At 32.5% G+C, this 15,245-nt stretch overlaps 2 protein-coding genes across 2 annotated transcripts; one reads left to right on the top strand and one right to left on the bottom strand.

Annotated features, from left to right (window-relative positions):
* Window positions 1-976: 976 nt before the first annotated feature.
* LOC133205037 (uncharacterized) lies at window positions 977-1,621 on the top strand. The gene has a single exon (XM_061340780.1). It carries the CDS (start codon window positions 977-979, stop codon window positions 1,619-1,621), a length of 645 nt encoding a protein of 214 aa, XP_061196764.1.
* Window positions 1,622-6,972: 5,351 nt separating this feature from the next.
* LOC133206073 (uncharacterized) lies at window positions 6,973-13,391 on the bottom strand. The gene is made up of 9 exons (XM_061342002.1): window positions 13,326-13,391; window positions 11,210-11,239; window positions 10,822-10,902; window positions 10,684-10,713; window positions 10,563-10,616; window positions 10,145-10,210; window positions 9,709-9,865; window positions 8,496-9,397; window positions 6,973-7,456 (listed from the first exon to the last, which is right to left on the bottom strand). The coding sequence occupies exons 1-9, from the start codon at window positions 13,383-13,385 to the stop codon at window positions 7,091-7,093; spliced, it is 1,746 nt and encodes a 581-aa protein (XP_061197986.1). The 5' UTR covers window positions 13,386-13,391; the 3' UTR covers window positions 6,973-7,090.
* Between the last annotated feature and the right edge of the window lie 1,854 nt (window positions 13,392-15,245).

The raw sequence follows: 15,245 nt of genomic DNA on the forward strand, positions 1-15,245 counted from the left end.
CTCAAGTTCCCAAATAAGAAGAAAATGATCATAATTTGCAAGACATTTCTATGAACATTCCATCAGCTCTAAAAGCTGAATTAAAACTTTCTAACGATAATACACAGAAGGTATTGCCATCACCGATAAAATTTAGAACTCTACTAGTTCACAACCCAATAGCTTTTGATTCACTCAATGATGAACTTGATCCGTATATGGTTGACACCCTTCGTTCCCTTCAAAGTAATGAAGATGAAAAAGGAAGCGATGAGGCATTGTTGGAAAATAGTGTTTTTGATTCTTATTCAAAAGTTCAAGTTCCCATAAATGAAATGGATGATCAAAACTTGCAAGAAAAGTTTAGAAACATTCCATCACCTCTAAACGAACAATCGAAACTTTTTAATGATGTTTTACAGAAGAAAATGGAATCACCAAAAAAAGTTGAACCCCAACCAGTTCATAATTTAATAGCTTTTGATTCATTTAATGATGATTTTGAACAGCATAAGATTGATACCCTTCCTTCCTTCAAAAGAAATGAGGATGAAAAGGGAAGCAATGAAGCAGTGTCCGAAAATCGTTTTCTTGATTCTTATTCAAAAGAATATGAAGTGGATGAACATAATTTGCATATAAATTTAAGGAATATTCCATCAGCTCTCAATGCCAAATTCAAACTTCCTCGTGATGTTACACAGAAGAAATTGGAATCAACGACAAAAATACAACCTACACAAGCCCACAATACCAAAGCTTTTGATTCACTGAAAGATGAATTTGAACCGTATACAGATGACATCCTTCGTCCCAGACCGCACTTTACAGCTATAAGAAGGCGAAAATCTTTCATACCCAAACTGCTGAAGAAGAATATATTGTTCTGACGACTATAAAGGATTGTAATCATATTAGTTATATACCACCGGCATATTTGTGGATATCTGATGCAAATGGAAATCTTGTTAGAAGAAATTTACAAGGAAACGAAAAGATGTTAATTTTACCACAAGTAACCAACTCACCACAGTACGGGTTTCATTCTTCTACTGCAGGAGGAGACATTCTGTACATCAACTTCGGAAAAGATGAGAGCATCATCCAAAAAGTCCATTCAAGTGACAACACCACCATATCTGATGTTGCTAAGATAAAGGAATGGGAACCAATTTGTATTTATTCATCGAAACTTAACGGTGACATTTTTGTTGGGGTGAAAAAAATTGAACGCGCAAAAATTATACGCTTTAGTCATGATGGAGCTGTACTTTCAGAAATAGAGAGAGATAAAAATGGAGAACCAATTTTTCATGACCCACGATACATTACAGGTGATGCCGATGGAAGTATTTGGGTGACAGACTGGAACACAAAAAGAATAGGTTATGGAAAGATAATTATCTTAGATGAGAATGGTGAATATTGCTTATCTTATCCTCAGCAGAAAAACGAATGTTTCTACCCAGCTGGTATATCTTGCGTTGAGGAAGGTCCAGCTTTAGTCCTTGAAGGTGAAACTGGAAAAGTAATGGTGTTGGAGAAACCTTCAGATGCGACAACTCGATATCGTTCCCTTCAGGAAAACCCAGACCCTAAGTGCATGCGGCTTATGCGTTGGGAACACTCACTTGTATGTTAGTGATGGTGGACCATATATTGCTGTTTATCGATTTACAAAATTGGTATAAGATCTGAAGTACCTGAAAATCATCTTTTATTACATTTTCAGCAGCGAAAAACTGTAATTTATCATTGAATAAAAGCGATCTGTTTGAAAGCCATATTTTTCACTGAAAAATATCAAAAGTGATATTTTTCAATGTGAAAATATCTTATCAACATTGAAACTCTCAATTTTTCTTGCCTTAAGAAAGAGTGCTATGATGAAATACGGAGATAGCTAACAGTGTTCAAGCTCAAAAGTCCATTGAAACAATACAAATCGGGAGCAGAGCAAATATGGACCTCTTAACAAAGAGTAGCTATAATGAAATACGGAGATAGCTAACAGTATTCAAGCTCAAAAATCCATTGAAACAATACAAATCGGGAGTAGAGCAAATATGGATCTCTAAAAAGCATTAGAGTCGGGTTCAGGTGCCATGGAGGAGTAAGCACCCCATGTCGACCGGTCACAACCGCAATGTGCTATTTCTCGTGATCGGGAAAAACGGGAAAATCAGACAATTATGTGTTTAAATAATGGCCTCACAATTAGATCGAAAAACGTCAGTCAGCATTCGACTAAATGATAGATTGTATTTGCTGGAAATATCTGCAAGTTTCGCTACCTTTTTAAGCGCTAAGCGCAGCGCAAAGCGCTTACTGTCATCTTAAATCTACTTCCGTTCGCGATCCAGCGCCACTAAGCAAGTTAGATAACTCCACTGGGTTTTCTAAAAATATGCCACTGGAAATCCCCGACTCTCTTTCGGCTATTTTAGTGTAATACTGAATTACGTGAAGTTCTAATAATAGGAGTCAATTAGTTAGGTAAAGATATGCATGTACATTGTACGAAAATCCACTGTTAGTAGATAAGGGCGGTTCTTGTCATGCTTATCTCTATATATTGTAGTTCATTTAAAATCGTGTCGGCACTCATCACTTGTGTAACATGTAGCTTACAATTGCTGCATCTATGGCGCAAATACTTAATTGAAAACGGTTTATTACATGTATATGTCATGTACATGTAATGTAGTGATTGAATAAGTACATACTTTTAAACTCAGATGGGATTTTAATAAGTATTTAGTACTCAAACTGGAATTAAGTTATTTAGTAGAAAATTTCGCATAAAATTGATTTACAAAGTACTTACATATGTACGTTCTATATAACTTATACCAAATAAACTATTATTTCTACTTCTAGACCCTTATTTCAGGCAATGTAACTAAAACAAGTCTTCCTATTATCACCCTTGCACCATGCAGAGAGCTATCAATGAAGTTGATTTTGCATCTCAGTATCAATTAGTAACAGATTGGAATGCATTCATGGACTGTCTATACTTGTGTTGTACTATATACTTGTAATATGGGTAAAAATATGATGTAAATAGTTCTCAAGGAAAGGCAGTTTGCGGCTGTACGTACATGTAGGGCATGTGGTGGCTGTGTTTTCAACGAATCCACTCAAATAGGAAAACTAATTTCTCGGAATATTGTGCTTTAAATTGCGTGTGCAGTGCGCAAGATATGGCAAAAAATGCAAAAACTTTAATTAAACGTTCTTAGCAATGGACAGGAATAGCGCCGATGAAATGTTAAGCAAACAGTGTAACACTCGTATTAGGAAACTAGGAAAAAATAGTTTATGCAAAGATGTGCGCGTGTTGCCGATTTGACTGCGAAGCAACTTAAGGAGGACTACATAAAAACAGAAAAAAAACAATGTTGTATACCTTCATGAAGATTTATTAATACTTGAGATTAATATACTGTATTTTCTTTCTTGGACTGTTGAATTATTTATCATGGAAATAGCAGAAAAATTGCGGGCAATTATTTTCAGTATTTCTTTTCAACTTACACAACAGTGCTGTGGATATTCTTTCCCTCTAAACACGTTTTGCGTGGTAGATAAAATCATACATAAACAAGTAAAGAATGGTGTAAAGCATCAAACGTCTGTAAAAAAAAAAATAATAGTATACTAAAGCATTTTAAAGTACATGTATTTCAACAATAATCCAAAATACTTTTGGGGATTTAATGACATATTTTCAATCCGAAGAAGAAAAATATGAAATTTTTATTTAAAAAAAGTAATATTTACAAATCAGATATACATGTACATATTGTGAGATCAACAGAAAAGACAATTTTTGTTGCAAATACATTATAAATCATGTATTTGAAAATCAGAGATAAAAGGATAGCACCGATGTTTTATCATCAAACAAAGAAGACAAATATAATATCTTTATACTCAAAATGTATATTTACCAATTATATCTGACAAAAGGACGTTAACTCTATGGGTGCTCATTTCATTTACATAGAGTTTTGTCACAAACATGATGCCGATATGCTGCACAGCGCGATGAATGTGAAGTGTTAAAAATGTATAATACACAGCTGTAGCATATTCAAAACAAAATGTAATATATAGTCTATGTTTTATTTATATCATTCATAAATACTGGGCGCCCGTAGCGATTGTGTAAATATCTTATACACTCCATTAATGTATTTCTTGTAAAATCCTTTCTATAAAATCTTAAATTTATAAATCGCTTATGAATATGAAAAAAAGAGATATACTAAAAACAATTTAGTGAAAATACTAGTATTCGATATTTTTAAGATGTTTTATTCATAACTTTAATAAATAATTATGTTATCAATAAGGAAATATTTATCGACGCAATAAACAAATAGCATCTTTATTTTCAGAGTGCAGTTTCTAAAATTAAAACACAGTCACTAACAGCCAGTCTTCAATTTGAAACACTCGTACACACGGAATGAATTTATTATTAAAAATTATCACCAGAACATTTTAGCTGTCGGTGTTGCAAATAAATGACAGGAATTTCAGCGACATTTTCAAGTGTTCAAAATTATTTAGAAATATACATTTTCCAGAAAAATTAATGTATAGCTACATTTATAGTCTAAATTTGGTCGGAAAACTCGTCGACCATCCCCTCCGATAAATTGCGATTTATACGCAAAGCTACCTCTTATAGACTCCTATAAGGAGATGGAGGAAAGAAAATATTTTTACATGTTTTTTTTTTCTTTTTTTTTTATTAGGTTTGAGAAATACAGTGCTGTTTGGAGTAAATATCAGCCATTTAATTTGTATATATTGTTTGGTTTTTTTTAAGAAACGGATAAATGTTTTCTTGCAATTTCATGTATGTGGAATTGATTGATCTTTTGACAGAAGAAGAAAAAGTAAAATGCTTAAGGACATACGCAACGTACCTTACCTACAGGCTCCGGGGCCATAAAACTTAGATGATCTCACTTTTGATCTCAGTCTCACTTTTCCCTTATACATTCCTTTAGTAAAAGTGAGATTGAGATCAAAAGTGAGCTCATCTAAGTTTTATGGCCCCGGAGCCTGATATTTTTTCAAGATATTCTTACTTTAAGATTATAGTGCCATCAGATGTTCATAGACAAAAATCAGCATGCATTACCAGGGGTTTTGAAAAGATATCAATTAATTAAAATTCTTGTATAATTCAAAGAAAAATATACAAAAATTACTAAACATATATTCTAGATGTTTTGTTTATCCAAACTTGTTTTGGAAGAAGTGTACAACAGCATATATAGACATTAAAATGTAGCACACAGTTCCTTTATGCAAATTACGTTGCGTATGTCCTTAAAATAAAAAGTCTTAAGATATTGTTGAATTGAATTCATATCCCAACGGGAAATTTTCATGACTCACATGTTTGATTATGTAACAAACAACTGTGCTCACCCTAGCGCAAGCGCACTGTCAAGATATTGCTAAAATTCCAATACAACAGGCAATTTAAATTTAAAATGATTCTGATGAATTTCAAATTGCAAAATGCTTAGCGCTTCCCAGTACTTTCAGTACTTTGATTCTACTTACGAATGTTTTTACTGAAACCATTTATCGTTGTGTGCTTACAAATTTGTTGTATTGATTTTGCATAAATAAAGTTGATAACAGTATTAAATTAAGAGGAAAAAAGCTAAGGAAAAGGTTAGAAAAGCTCAAATTAAAGTTGGAAAAGCCAAGATTAAAGTTGGAATTACTCACTTTAAAATTGGAAAAGCCAAGATTAAAGTTGGAATTATCAATTTTAAAGTTGGAAAAGCCAAGATCAGAGTTGGAATTACCAACTTTTAAAAAAATATTACGTGGCACTAATACGCTTCCGTAAAAATATATTAGAATTGAATTTTTTGCAAAATGATATCTGCACAAAATTAGACTGAATTTAAAAAGAAAATGCCTATGTTGTTGTAATAATGCGGAAATAGTAGATCGTAATTTTTTCAGTATAATTTTTCAAATTATCTTTTATTGCATAATGCATCACATTTCAATAATTTTTCCTATGTTGATTACTCTAGTTATTTTACACAGTTACTGTGCATACTGTTTCCGTTTATAATATGACACCACTTTAGTGTTTAAATGGTACATCAGAATAAGGCTTTTTCGACATATACTATTAAAATCATTTTTTTTTTACTACAGATTGAGTATCATCTCAACCCTTATGATTTTTTTAACCACAAATTATATACAATGCGCCTAGTTATAATGAATATTTGATAAAATATTATACTCCTAAGGTCTTGGTCTGCTTTGATCTTTATATAAGAATTGGAGATGATATTAGTGACTTACCCTACTTAACAGTCATATGGCACTGAAATAATGAAATACTTATTCGAAAATTCTGTCTTAAAATAGCATAATGATTATGAATATAATGGTTATATAATATAAACAGTCTATATTCGCTTCATGTTTAAATTCAAAAGTCAAATAAATTTCCTGGTAACAGACAAAGTTTTGTGGTGACACACATACATATTCGAAGCCCATGATCTGAAAAGAAAGATGTCAGCTAAGGAATCTTTACATTTAGCGTACTTTTTGCGTTTTGTTTCATTTTACGGCAATTAGTATCTTTATTTTATTCAGTATTAAAAGAACCACTTAATATATCGATCTGTATCGTCTAAAGCGTAAATAACCCCCTGTTGATTTTGAGGTCACAAGATCATACTACTCTGGATGAATATACCGACCGCTCAGTATCTTAAGAAACATATGCTTGACAAACATCAATCTTAAAATTGATGTTGATGACTCCTATTGATTTTAAGATTAAAATATAAGAAAATATCTTGAGAACCCTTTGCTTGACATTAAAATTGGTACAAGGATACATGTACGCCCTACAGAGTAGATGCCCCCTTATGACTTGAGGTCTCAAGGTTAAAAGTCAACATCTTTGTACACATTTACACTTTTTATTGTATTCCCAATACAAAACATTTCAATCATTATATGCATTTATATAGGTCTTTGACAGGAGTGCAAAATAAGACTTAAATTGTCTTTAAAAGTTTGTATTGAAAACACACATTCTTTAACTCTTTTTTGATGTGATGTTAAGAGACACTAGTAACCATTTGACGGGTATAGAGACAGCAGGATCCAAAGTGGTACATGCAATCTGTGACGGTGGATTTACTTCCATTGTAGAATCTAAAACAATGGTGTATGTCATTTGTGTGGTGTTCTCAGAAGAAGTCCGTTGATTTTTAGAAAACCCAATCACCATTGGTCTGTAATATTCCAGCTTACTGGTTAGAGTATCCTCGTTTCCCTCATATTTATGAACATCCTGATAATAGCGCTCTGATAATAATAATATCCCTTCAGAGTTTTCTTCCGTACACAATATAACTATATCTCCATTTCCAGAGGACGATGCCTCAATGGTAACTGTTACCTAAATATAATACAATAATAGGAAATGTATATTTTAGGTATTTCTTTAAAGCTATATATGGCGTATCTGAGCTTATAAATAAAAATACTAGATTGAGTGTAGATATACATGATATATGTTATTTACGTTCAAATCAAATTTTTCACCGATATTGAACTTGAATAACCTCATGTTCCCATAGTTAAATTGACTTTAAACTGTGTCTTTTATTTAAATGCGAGGTCGGTAAATAAATCGATTATTGTTTTAAATTTCTCATACCTTTGAAACCTGATTGATTTCAATTGTGTAATTTACAGGAAAGTCCTATCTTTATATAACGTAATAAAACAAATAGATCTTTTTAATTTTAGTTACTCTAAACATATAGAAAAATACGCCATATTTGACTTTAAACAAATACTAAGGTGAATGCATTATGTGTTAAATTCCTAAGTATTTTTTTTTTTTACAAATAACTTAAATAAGACAAAAGTTTTCAATTTCTCCAACGAACATCTAAGCTAAAATAGATCATCAGAAAGTTATTATCTTAGTTATAAGATTTTTTGTGTGAAAAGTGTCATTGATTACTTTACTGCATTCAAAACACAAGGTTAATGTCATTATTATATATTTTTGACTGTTCAGTAATACTGATCTGTCCTCTGATATTAGTATTTTGTGCAAATGTATGCTTATTTTCATTCATATTTTGCAAATAACATCACTGTTTACAAAGCGACATAGAAACTTTTCTGTTAGAGTCTTAACATCATATATGTATGTGAATTTTGGTTAATTCATATTTTTTTTAAAAGTGGTTCGCTAAAACAGCGTTATATACCCCGTCCCCCACCCCAGCATCTTGTCACAAAAATGTCCAAATTCTGTAGTCATCGTTAGTCTGAAATAAAAGTATTGCACACACCCAAGGCGTAATGCTTGTCTGTCAAAAACGCGCCTAATTAAAAATTAAAAAACTAATTCCATTACTAGTTCTTTTTACATTAGGAACTTAAATTGAAACAATTTTATAAACATATAAATAGATACTCACAATACTACCATTTTTAATAATGACTGTGTTCTCAATCAACGCTACCGGTGCGACATAGATTCTAAATGTAGTCTGTAAAATCTCCTGATCGGAAATAGCCTTACACGTATAATTTCCGGCTACGTCGTTGTCCACCTTCTCCCATACTTTAGATGCTGTCAGATATATCCCATTAAAATATGTGTAGGACAAGTTCAGTTTTTCTTGTTGATTGCCTTTGTTTTTCAAAATCTCTATATATGGCAAAGGATTTCCAACAACCCTACATGTAACAGAGCCGACTTTACCGTACAGGAAAGTAGAGGAGGTCGTCTCCTTAAAGGCCAATTCTCCTTTTAGGTTGACATCTATGAGAGAATTTTCTGGCGGAATACCCATCCTGTATCTTATTCCATGTGACATCTGATTTGTTGGCCGAACACTCATAAATACATTCATATTGCCTCGCAAATTTGCAACATTGTTCGTCTTTGTCTCAAAGGTAACCCTTGTGATTGAATCGCTACTTGCCGATTTAATAAAATTAATTTTTTCCTCAGGATTTCTATCTCTGTCACGTAAGTAAACACTTCCATTGATCCAGTACAATGTGCTGCTATAGTCGATATCTTCTCCATTTTCTCCCGCCTTTTGTAAAAGTTTAAAATCAACTTGTGTCTTGGTCACTTCATTTTCAACCATTCTTTCATTTGTTTTATACTTCATAGACATTGCCTCAAAATCACTACTCGTGCCTTCTGTTCTCATATCGCAAACTACTGATACAGATTTTCTCTGGTCGATGTAAGCCGTCATGAATAGAAAGGATGCAGTGGTGTAGCAGGTGACATTATATTTCCCATCATCACGGAATAGTTTTGGAAATGGTATTGTTGAATTCCCATTAATGGCAAGCAGAGAAACTGTCGGAAATATTTATATAAATGAATATAATTACATACCATTCTGTCAGGTCTATAGGTTAATTCATGTATATATTGTACCTCTATTTGTGATTGCATATCAATTGATCAAAAAAGCTCATTATCTTTATACATGTACAATAAGATCTGGAAACATTACAGCCTTTTATAATTCCTTCTTTTTACAAACTGGAAAATATTCAGTTGTCCTGAAGAACTCAAAGTTGCTAAGACTTGGCCACGGACCTCTCGAAGACAATATATTAAAATATTTGCTAAAAATCTTGATAAAAACTATCTGTCATATCTACCCGGAGTAATATCATCCATTAGATCTGTCCAGCTGCATACAAAATATGTCCTCGCGGGAGCCTCAATCTGAGCTGTACACGCCCTGTATTCGGTGACGGTCCTGGATATTTGGACAGATGTTACTTCTAACGGAAAAGTAGAAAATCCTTCCTCGTCCTTAAACATGAGGAATACAATATATTAGTTGTTTTAAACTTGAGGTTGAAGTTTATTCTACTGACAGTGAAGGCTTTTGTATTAATGTATGTAGTAACATATTCTTAGTACTTTCTGCTTAACATATTTGTTTTCACAGTGAAAATCGTTATGTATGAACAAGTCAACAATATACCTTTTTATGTTTTGTTGTTGTTGTTGTTGTTTTTTGTTGTTTTTTTAATAAGTTTTCATAAAAACTTTTGGTTCGTCAATATGTATAATGCAACAGAATCTTACCTTCACTTCTATAGTGTCATTTTGGTGTCCAATAATATTTTCAAAAAATTGTCTCTTTAGTGCATCCTGCATGTGCAAAATTGCGTATTTATACAGCAAGACAAACGTCTTATACATACAATTTATGTGGACTTAAAAAATTTTCCATTTCTTTAGCTTATGCAAACATTTGCAATATACTCTTTCAAACAGTTGAGAAACACGTTTACATATCTCAATTCAATTCCCCCCATAGTAATTTTGTTCGAAGGAAATTTATCCTTACATAGTTCAGAAAACCGTTATGATGTATATAGTACTCCGTTCTTTACGTGTGACATTGTTGTGAAGTAATCTTCTTATATTATGCTGTTCCGTGGTTTGTGCTTTTTTTCTCTTCTGGATATGTACAGTATAAATATATATAAATTTATCATACCTCTTCTTGGTCTTTGTTGTCTTTACCATCTCCTGATTTTCCATTTTCTTCACTCTGCAGTGTATCAGAATATATTGTAGTTAAGAATAAAATAAAAGTAGAAATAAATCTCCATCCTTACCTCTTCCGAGGAATCTTCGCATGAGGAACCCTACTCAAATTAGAAAATAAATTGTATAAAATACTGAAAGTTGATAGTGAAAACGCAAATCTTATATGTTCTTGACATATCTGTAAAAATTTCAGTGATACATTGTACCATTTCGTCTTTCTGATGTTTGGCCTTTAATGCGTCAACGTCAGCTTTCAGTTCCCCATACTTTCTCCAAAGTTTGTTTATCTAAAAAACATTCACAGAAATTATTGTCTCTACTGTCATCAAAAAGAATATATATATATATATATATATATATATATATATATATATATATATATATATATATATATATATATATATATATATATATATATATATATATAATTTAAAGTTTATTTTCAGCTTTTTGAAGATTGAAAGTGAATATGCAAAACATGTTCTTGTATACAATTAGAACAAGAATATCAAAACTTTAAAGTGTGGGTGTAATGTTTTGGAGTGCTTAATCAGATTACAATACCTATCAAAAATAAAGATTACATAAAGTTACCTCCTCAGATGAATCTTCGTCGGATGTTACCTGTAAGTGGTACAATTTGAAATTTTAAAATGCAGTTCAATTTTGCTAATTAAAACATGGAAATGTTTGATATACTCTCTCTCTCTCTCTCTCTCTCTCTCTCTCTCTCTCTCTCTTTATATATATATATATATATATATATTATTGGTAAACGAGCATTGTCTTCTTTTCACCCATTTTTGTGTTTGGAAATTATGAATAATGCTTCAAAAGTAACCTTCAGAAGGTCATTATTTCTCATATGAAATATAATCCTTACCTCTTCAGAAGAATCTCTATAAGTGTATCAATAAATACTAAGTATTTGAAAAGAAATTTATATTTTGCTACATTTTGATATATGAAACAAGTACCTGAATTAGTGCACTTAAATTAAATTTAGCGCAATCTTCCAGTCAGCTTATTAGTCCCCTACCGGTGAAACCGGGGGGGGGGGGGGCTATAGGTTTCTTCTGAGTCTGTCCGTCCGTCTGTTTATCTGTCTGTCCCTCTGTCTGTGTGTCAGTCTGTCCCATTTGATTTTCTGCATTTTTTTCTAAATGCTTGCAGATATTGAGCTGATTTTTGGTATGTGAGTGTATCCTGAAAAGTTACAGATCAAGTTTGCATTTCGTTCCGCTTCAATGATTTTTGACGGAATTACGACCTTTTCAATTGTTCAGGGTTTTCCGCATTTTTTTTCTAAACGCTTGCAGATATGAAGCTGATTTTTGTTAAGTGACTTTTCCTTGATGAGTTATAGATCAGGTTTGCAGTTCGTTCCGCTTCATCGATTTTTGACGGAATTATGACATTGTCAATTTTTAACGGAATTCAGATTACACTTGCCGGTAGGGGACCAGTATTGTTAATGCAATACTCTCAGAATGCTTGTTAATCATGAAATAGAACATCTGGAGCCAAGTTTGTGTGTGTATTTGGTTTAAATATATTTTGGCGTATACTAGAATTAGCGGACAAAAAAGCAGTATCACGAAAGGCGCTAAAATATAAGTCCATAAAAACAGTACAAATCGGAAGCAGAGCAAACACGGACCTCCAAAAACATCAGAGGTGGGATCAGGTGCCATGGAGGGGTCAGCATCCCCTACCGACCGGTCATACCCGCCATGTGCTCATTGTCATAATCGTGAAAAATGGAAAAATCCGTAGACAATGCAGTGTGTAAATAATGGCCTCTCAGTTAGTATGAAAAACGTCAGTCAGCATTTGACTTAATGACAGGTTGTTTTGCTGACAAGATCATTGTATCGACCATAAAACTTGCGAAATGATGACTTCAAACGAGACTACTGATATCCTTGCTTCATCAACTTGTTTGTCAATAGCTTGCCTTGTTTTAGAAATTATTCATACGTAGAGCATGATCTTGCTTATCGAATCAACTGGGAGACAAATATCCATATGCAGGTGTAAGGGTATATTGCGACAGAAGTATGGGAAGTTGACAATTGAAAAAATGACGTCATCGCGTTTATCATAAAGCTTTGTTGTTTTGTTACCACCAAAGTCTTTTCTAATAAAATATCCAAATATGAAACAGATATGTCAGACTCTGTGGAATCTTTTATTTCAAGATCACTGGGATATATCGAGTCGACATATGAATGGAAGTTACTATTGTTAATTGATAATACGTCTTCGATATATCTAAATGTCGAGTTGAAGGCCACGGCAAGTGTTTCCTTCTTCTCATGTAGAAGTTTTTGAATAAATTCTGCTTTATATGAATACCAAAATGCTTATAAGGGGGCGCAATTGGTATCCATGGGAATTCCCAAAGGATTTTCAATTTGAAAATCACTTATAACAAATATACGGTCTTAATTTTGGGCAAAAGAACAAGTCTTTCATAGTATGCTACAATTACGCTATCGGTTTTTTTCTTTTAATTTTCTTTTGATATTATTTCTTTTGCTCACGATTGTAAATCGCTAAATTCAATAAACATATATTTATATAAAGTTTAATTCGATATACATATACATTTATTTTTAAATTCGAAGAATACAACAGGATAATTTTCATCTTTCGAAATTCTTATAATGAAATATGCATATTATCTAACTCTGTATTTTCCCCTTACCTCATTTGATTTTATATCCTCGGCTTTACTTGGCGCAAGGAAAATAAACATCATCAGCATTAGATTGATGTACATGGCGGCAATTCTAGATTTCAGTTTTGTATAGCTATTGTTATAAAAGTCGCCTAATCACGGCTAGTGGCTGTTATTGTAATAATGATTGTAAAATAAGTATTGTAGACAGTACCGTGTGAAGTAATTCAGAAATAAGTTCCGGGAGTTGAGCAAAAACGTTCAAGTTCTATCATTCAGTTATGGACTCCCATTTTCACTAAAGCAGACAACAAAAAACTCTTTAAATAAGCACAAATCGTGGATGGCACTATTATGCTTGAAATAAAATATAAAAAAAAATTAAGCAGAAGCCAATATCTTCCATGAGATTTTTTTTTGACTACTGAGTCTTCGTGCAGTAGGGATCTGACATCTACCTCTTTTCAAAATTATATATGAAAAAATTGTCCTATACTTTGAATTGAAAACTATCTAAATTTGGTGGAGGACAGAGCAGAACAAGAAGTATCAATCATCGTTTAATTCCATGGTTACAGGCGTCATTTCATTTTCTTCAAGGTAAAAGATATTCATATTTTTATTACCCTTTACAATTATTGTAACTATTCTGAGTGAAGACAGTCTGATGAAAAAATTCTAAAAAGAGACGCACTAGTACAAGCAACTTTTAAAGTATCCTATGGAATTCCATATACGACAGCCAACTGCTTACTGCCAACTGCTCACTGCTTACTGCCAACTGCCACACATATTTGAATAAATTTTCATATTTATATTGATATTTATGTGAATTTTCATAAAATCAGGCGCGGATCCAGGATTTTTTTTACAGGAGGGGCCCACCCAAGTAAAAAAAAAAATCCAACCCAGAAATTTCTTGACAGAAAAAGAACAAAAACAAAAAAAAAACGTAAACTCCTCTTCTAAACGTGAAAAACCTATTTCGGCGGGGGGAAGGGAGGGGGATTGATATCTTATGCTTCATATCTATGACTTTTCATATCAACTTAACACGGATCCGCGTTTTCTAGGGGTGGGTGGGTTTCCAAGGTCACTTTTAGTTGGTTTAGTATAGGTCTATACATTAAATAACTCTACAAATTCCAGGGGGTGATCTGGAACCCCCCCCTTCCCAACGACCCCCTCTCTAGATCTATGTATGTAAAACATAACTTATTTGGGAAAACAAAGAGATATAAATCTTTAATTTGAAAAAATATTTCACTATAGAAATTAACGGAAAATAGAAATTTATTTTCAAAACATCTTCCCCCGCGAAACAACAGTTCCTTTTTTCAGATTTATTCATTCCAAAGGTTTTGTTGTCTCACGGGGGGGGGGGGGGGCGTGTTAAAGATTAAAAACGGGCAAATAGTCATTTTATTACCAATTTCAAATGAGATAACAAATAAAAAATGTACTTTATCACTTTATTAATCTCATATGTTAAATTTTACATAAGTTAAAACATACGGTGAGATTCAAAAGTCATTTATCCCTTATCATTTTCATGAGTATTTGAAAATGGTGACGTTTTCAGCCTGATTTCAATTAATAAAATTTTCTACCCCCTTATGAAAGGAGTTGTAAATAAGAACAATTAACTTTTTGTCACTGGTTTTTAAAATTAGTACTTAATACTAATGAACTTTTCTTTGCATTCAAACAAGTTTTTATGTCCAAATTGCCATTTATATTGAATTAAATGGATGGAAAATGTAGGCGGGAATCGAGAGTTGGTGTGCATAGTTCTTACAATAATAACAAAATTTGGCGGATTTAGGAATTTTTAAACTGTAAAGGCGAGGAAGGAGTAAATCGGAAGAAGGGGTGTTTCCTCTTAAAAACAAAACATTTAATTTCTGCATTTCGTTGCAGGCAAATAATTTGATAGCTTTTTTTTGA

The sequence above is a fragment of the Saccostrea echinata genome, unplaced genomic scaffold (assembly GCF_033153115.1).
Source record: "Saccostrea echinata isolate AGI-Se365-2 ecotype Australia unplaced genomic scaffold, CSIRO_AGI_Sech_v1 ptg000054l, whole genome shotgun sequence".
Lineage (NCBI taxonomy): Eukaryota > Metazoa > Mollusca > Bivalvia > Ostreida > Ostreidae > Saccostrea > Saccostrea echinata.

What these genes read in the sequence shown, in the direction of transcription:
- LOC133205037 (XM_061340780.1), top strand. Translation starts at nt 977, where the DNA reads ATGTTAATTTTACCACAAGTAACCAACTCACCACAGTACGGGTTTCAT.
- LOC133206073 (XM_061342002.1), bottom strand. Translation starts at nt 13,385, where the DNA reads ATGCTGATGATGTTTATTTTCCTTGCGCCAAGTAAAGCCGAGGATATA. An exon ending in GCGAAGATTCCTCGGAAGAG is followed by an intron (nt 10,617 to 10,683) that starts GTAAGGATGGAG and finishes GATACACTGCAG; the next exon opens with AGTGAAGAAAATGGAAAATC. An exon ending in AATGGATGATATTACTCCGG is followed by an intron (nt 9,398 to 9,708) that starts GTAGATATGACA and finishes TATTTCCGACAG; the next exon opens with TTTCTCTGCTTGCCATTAAT.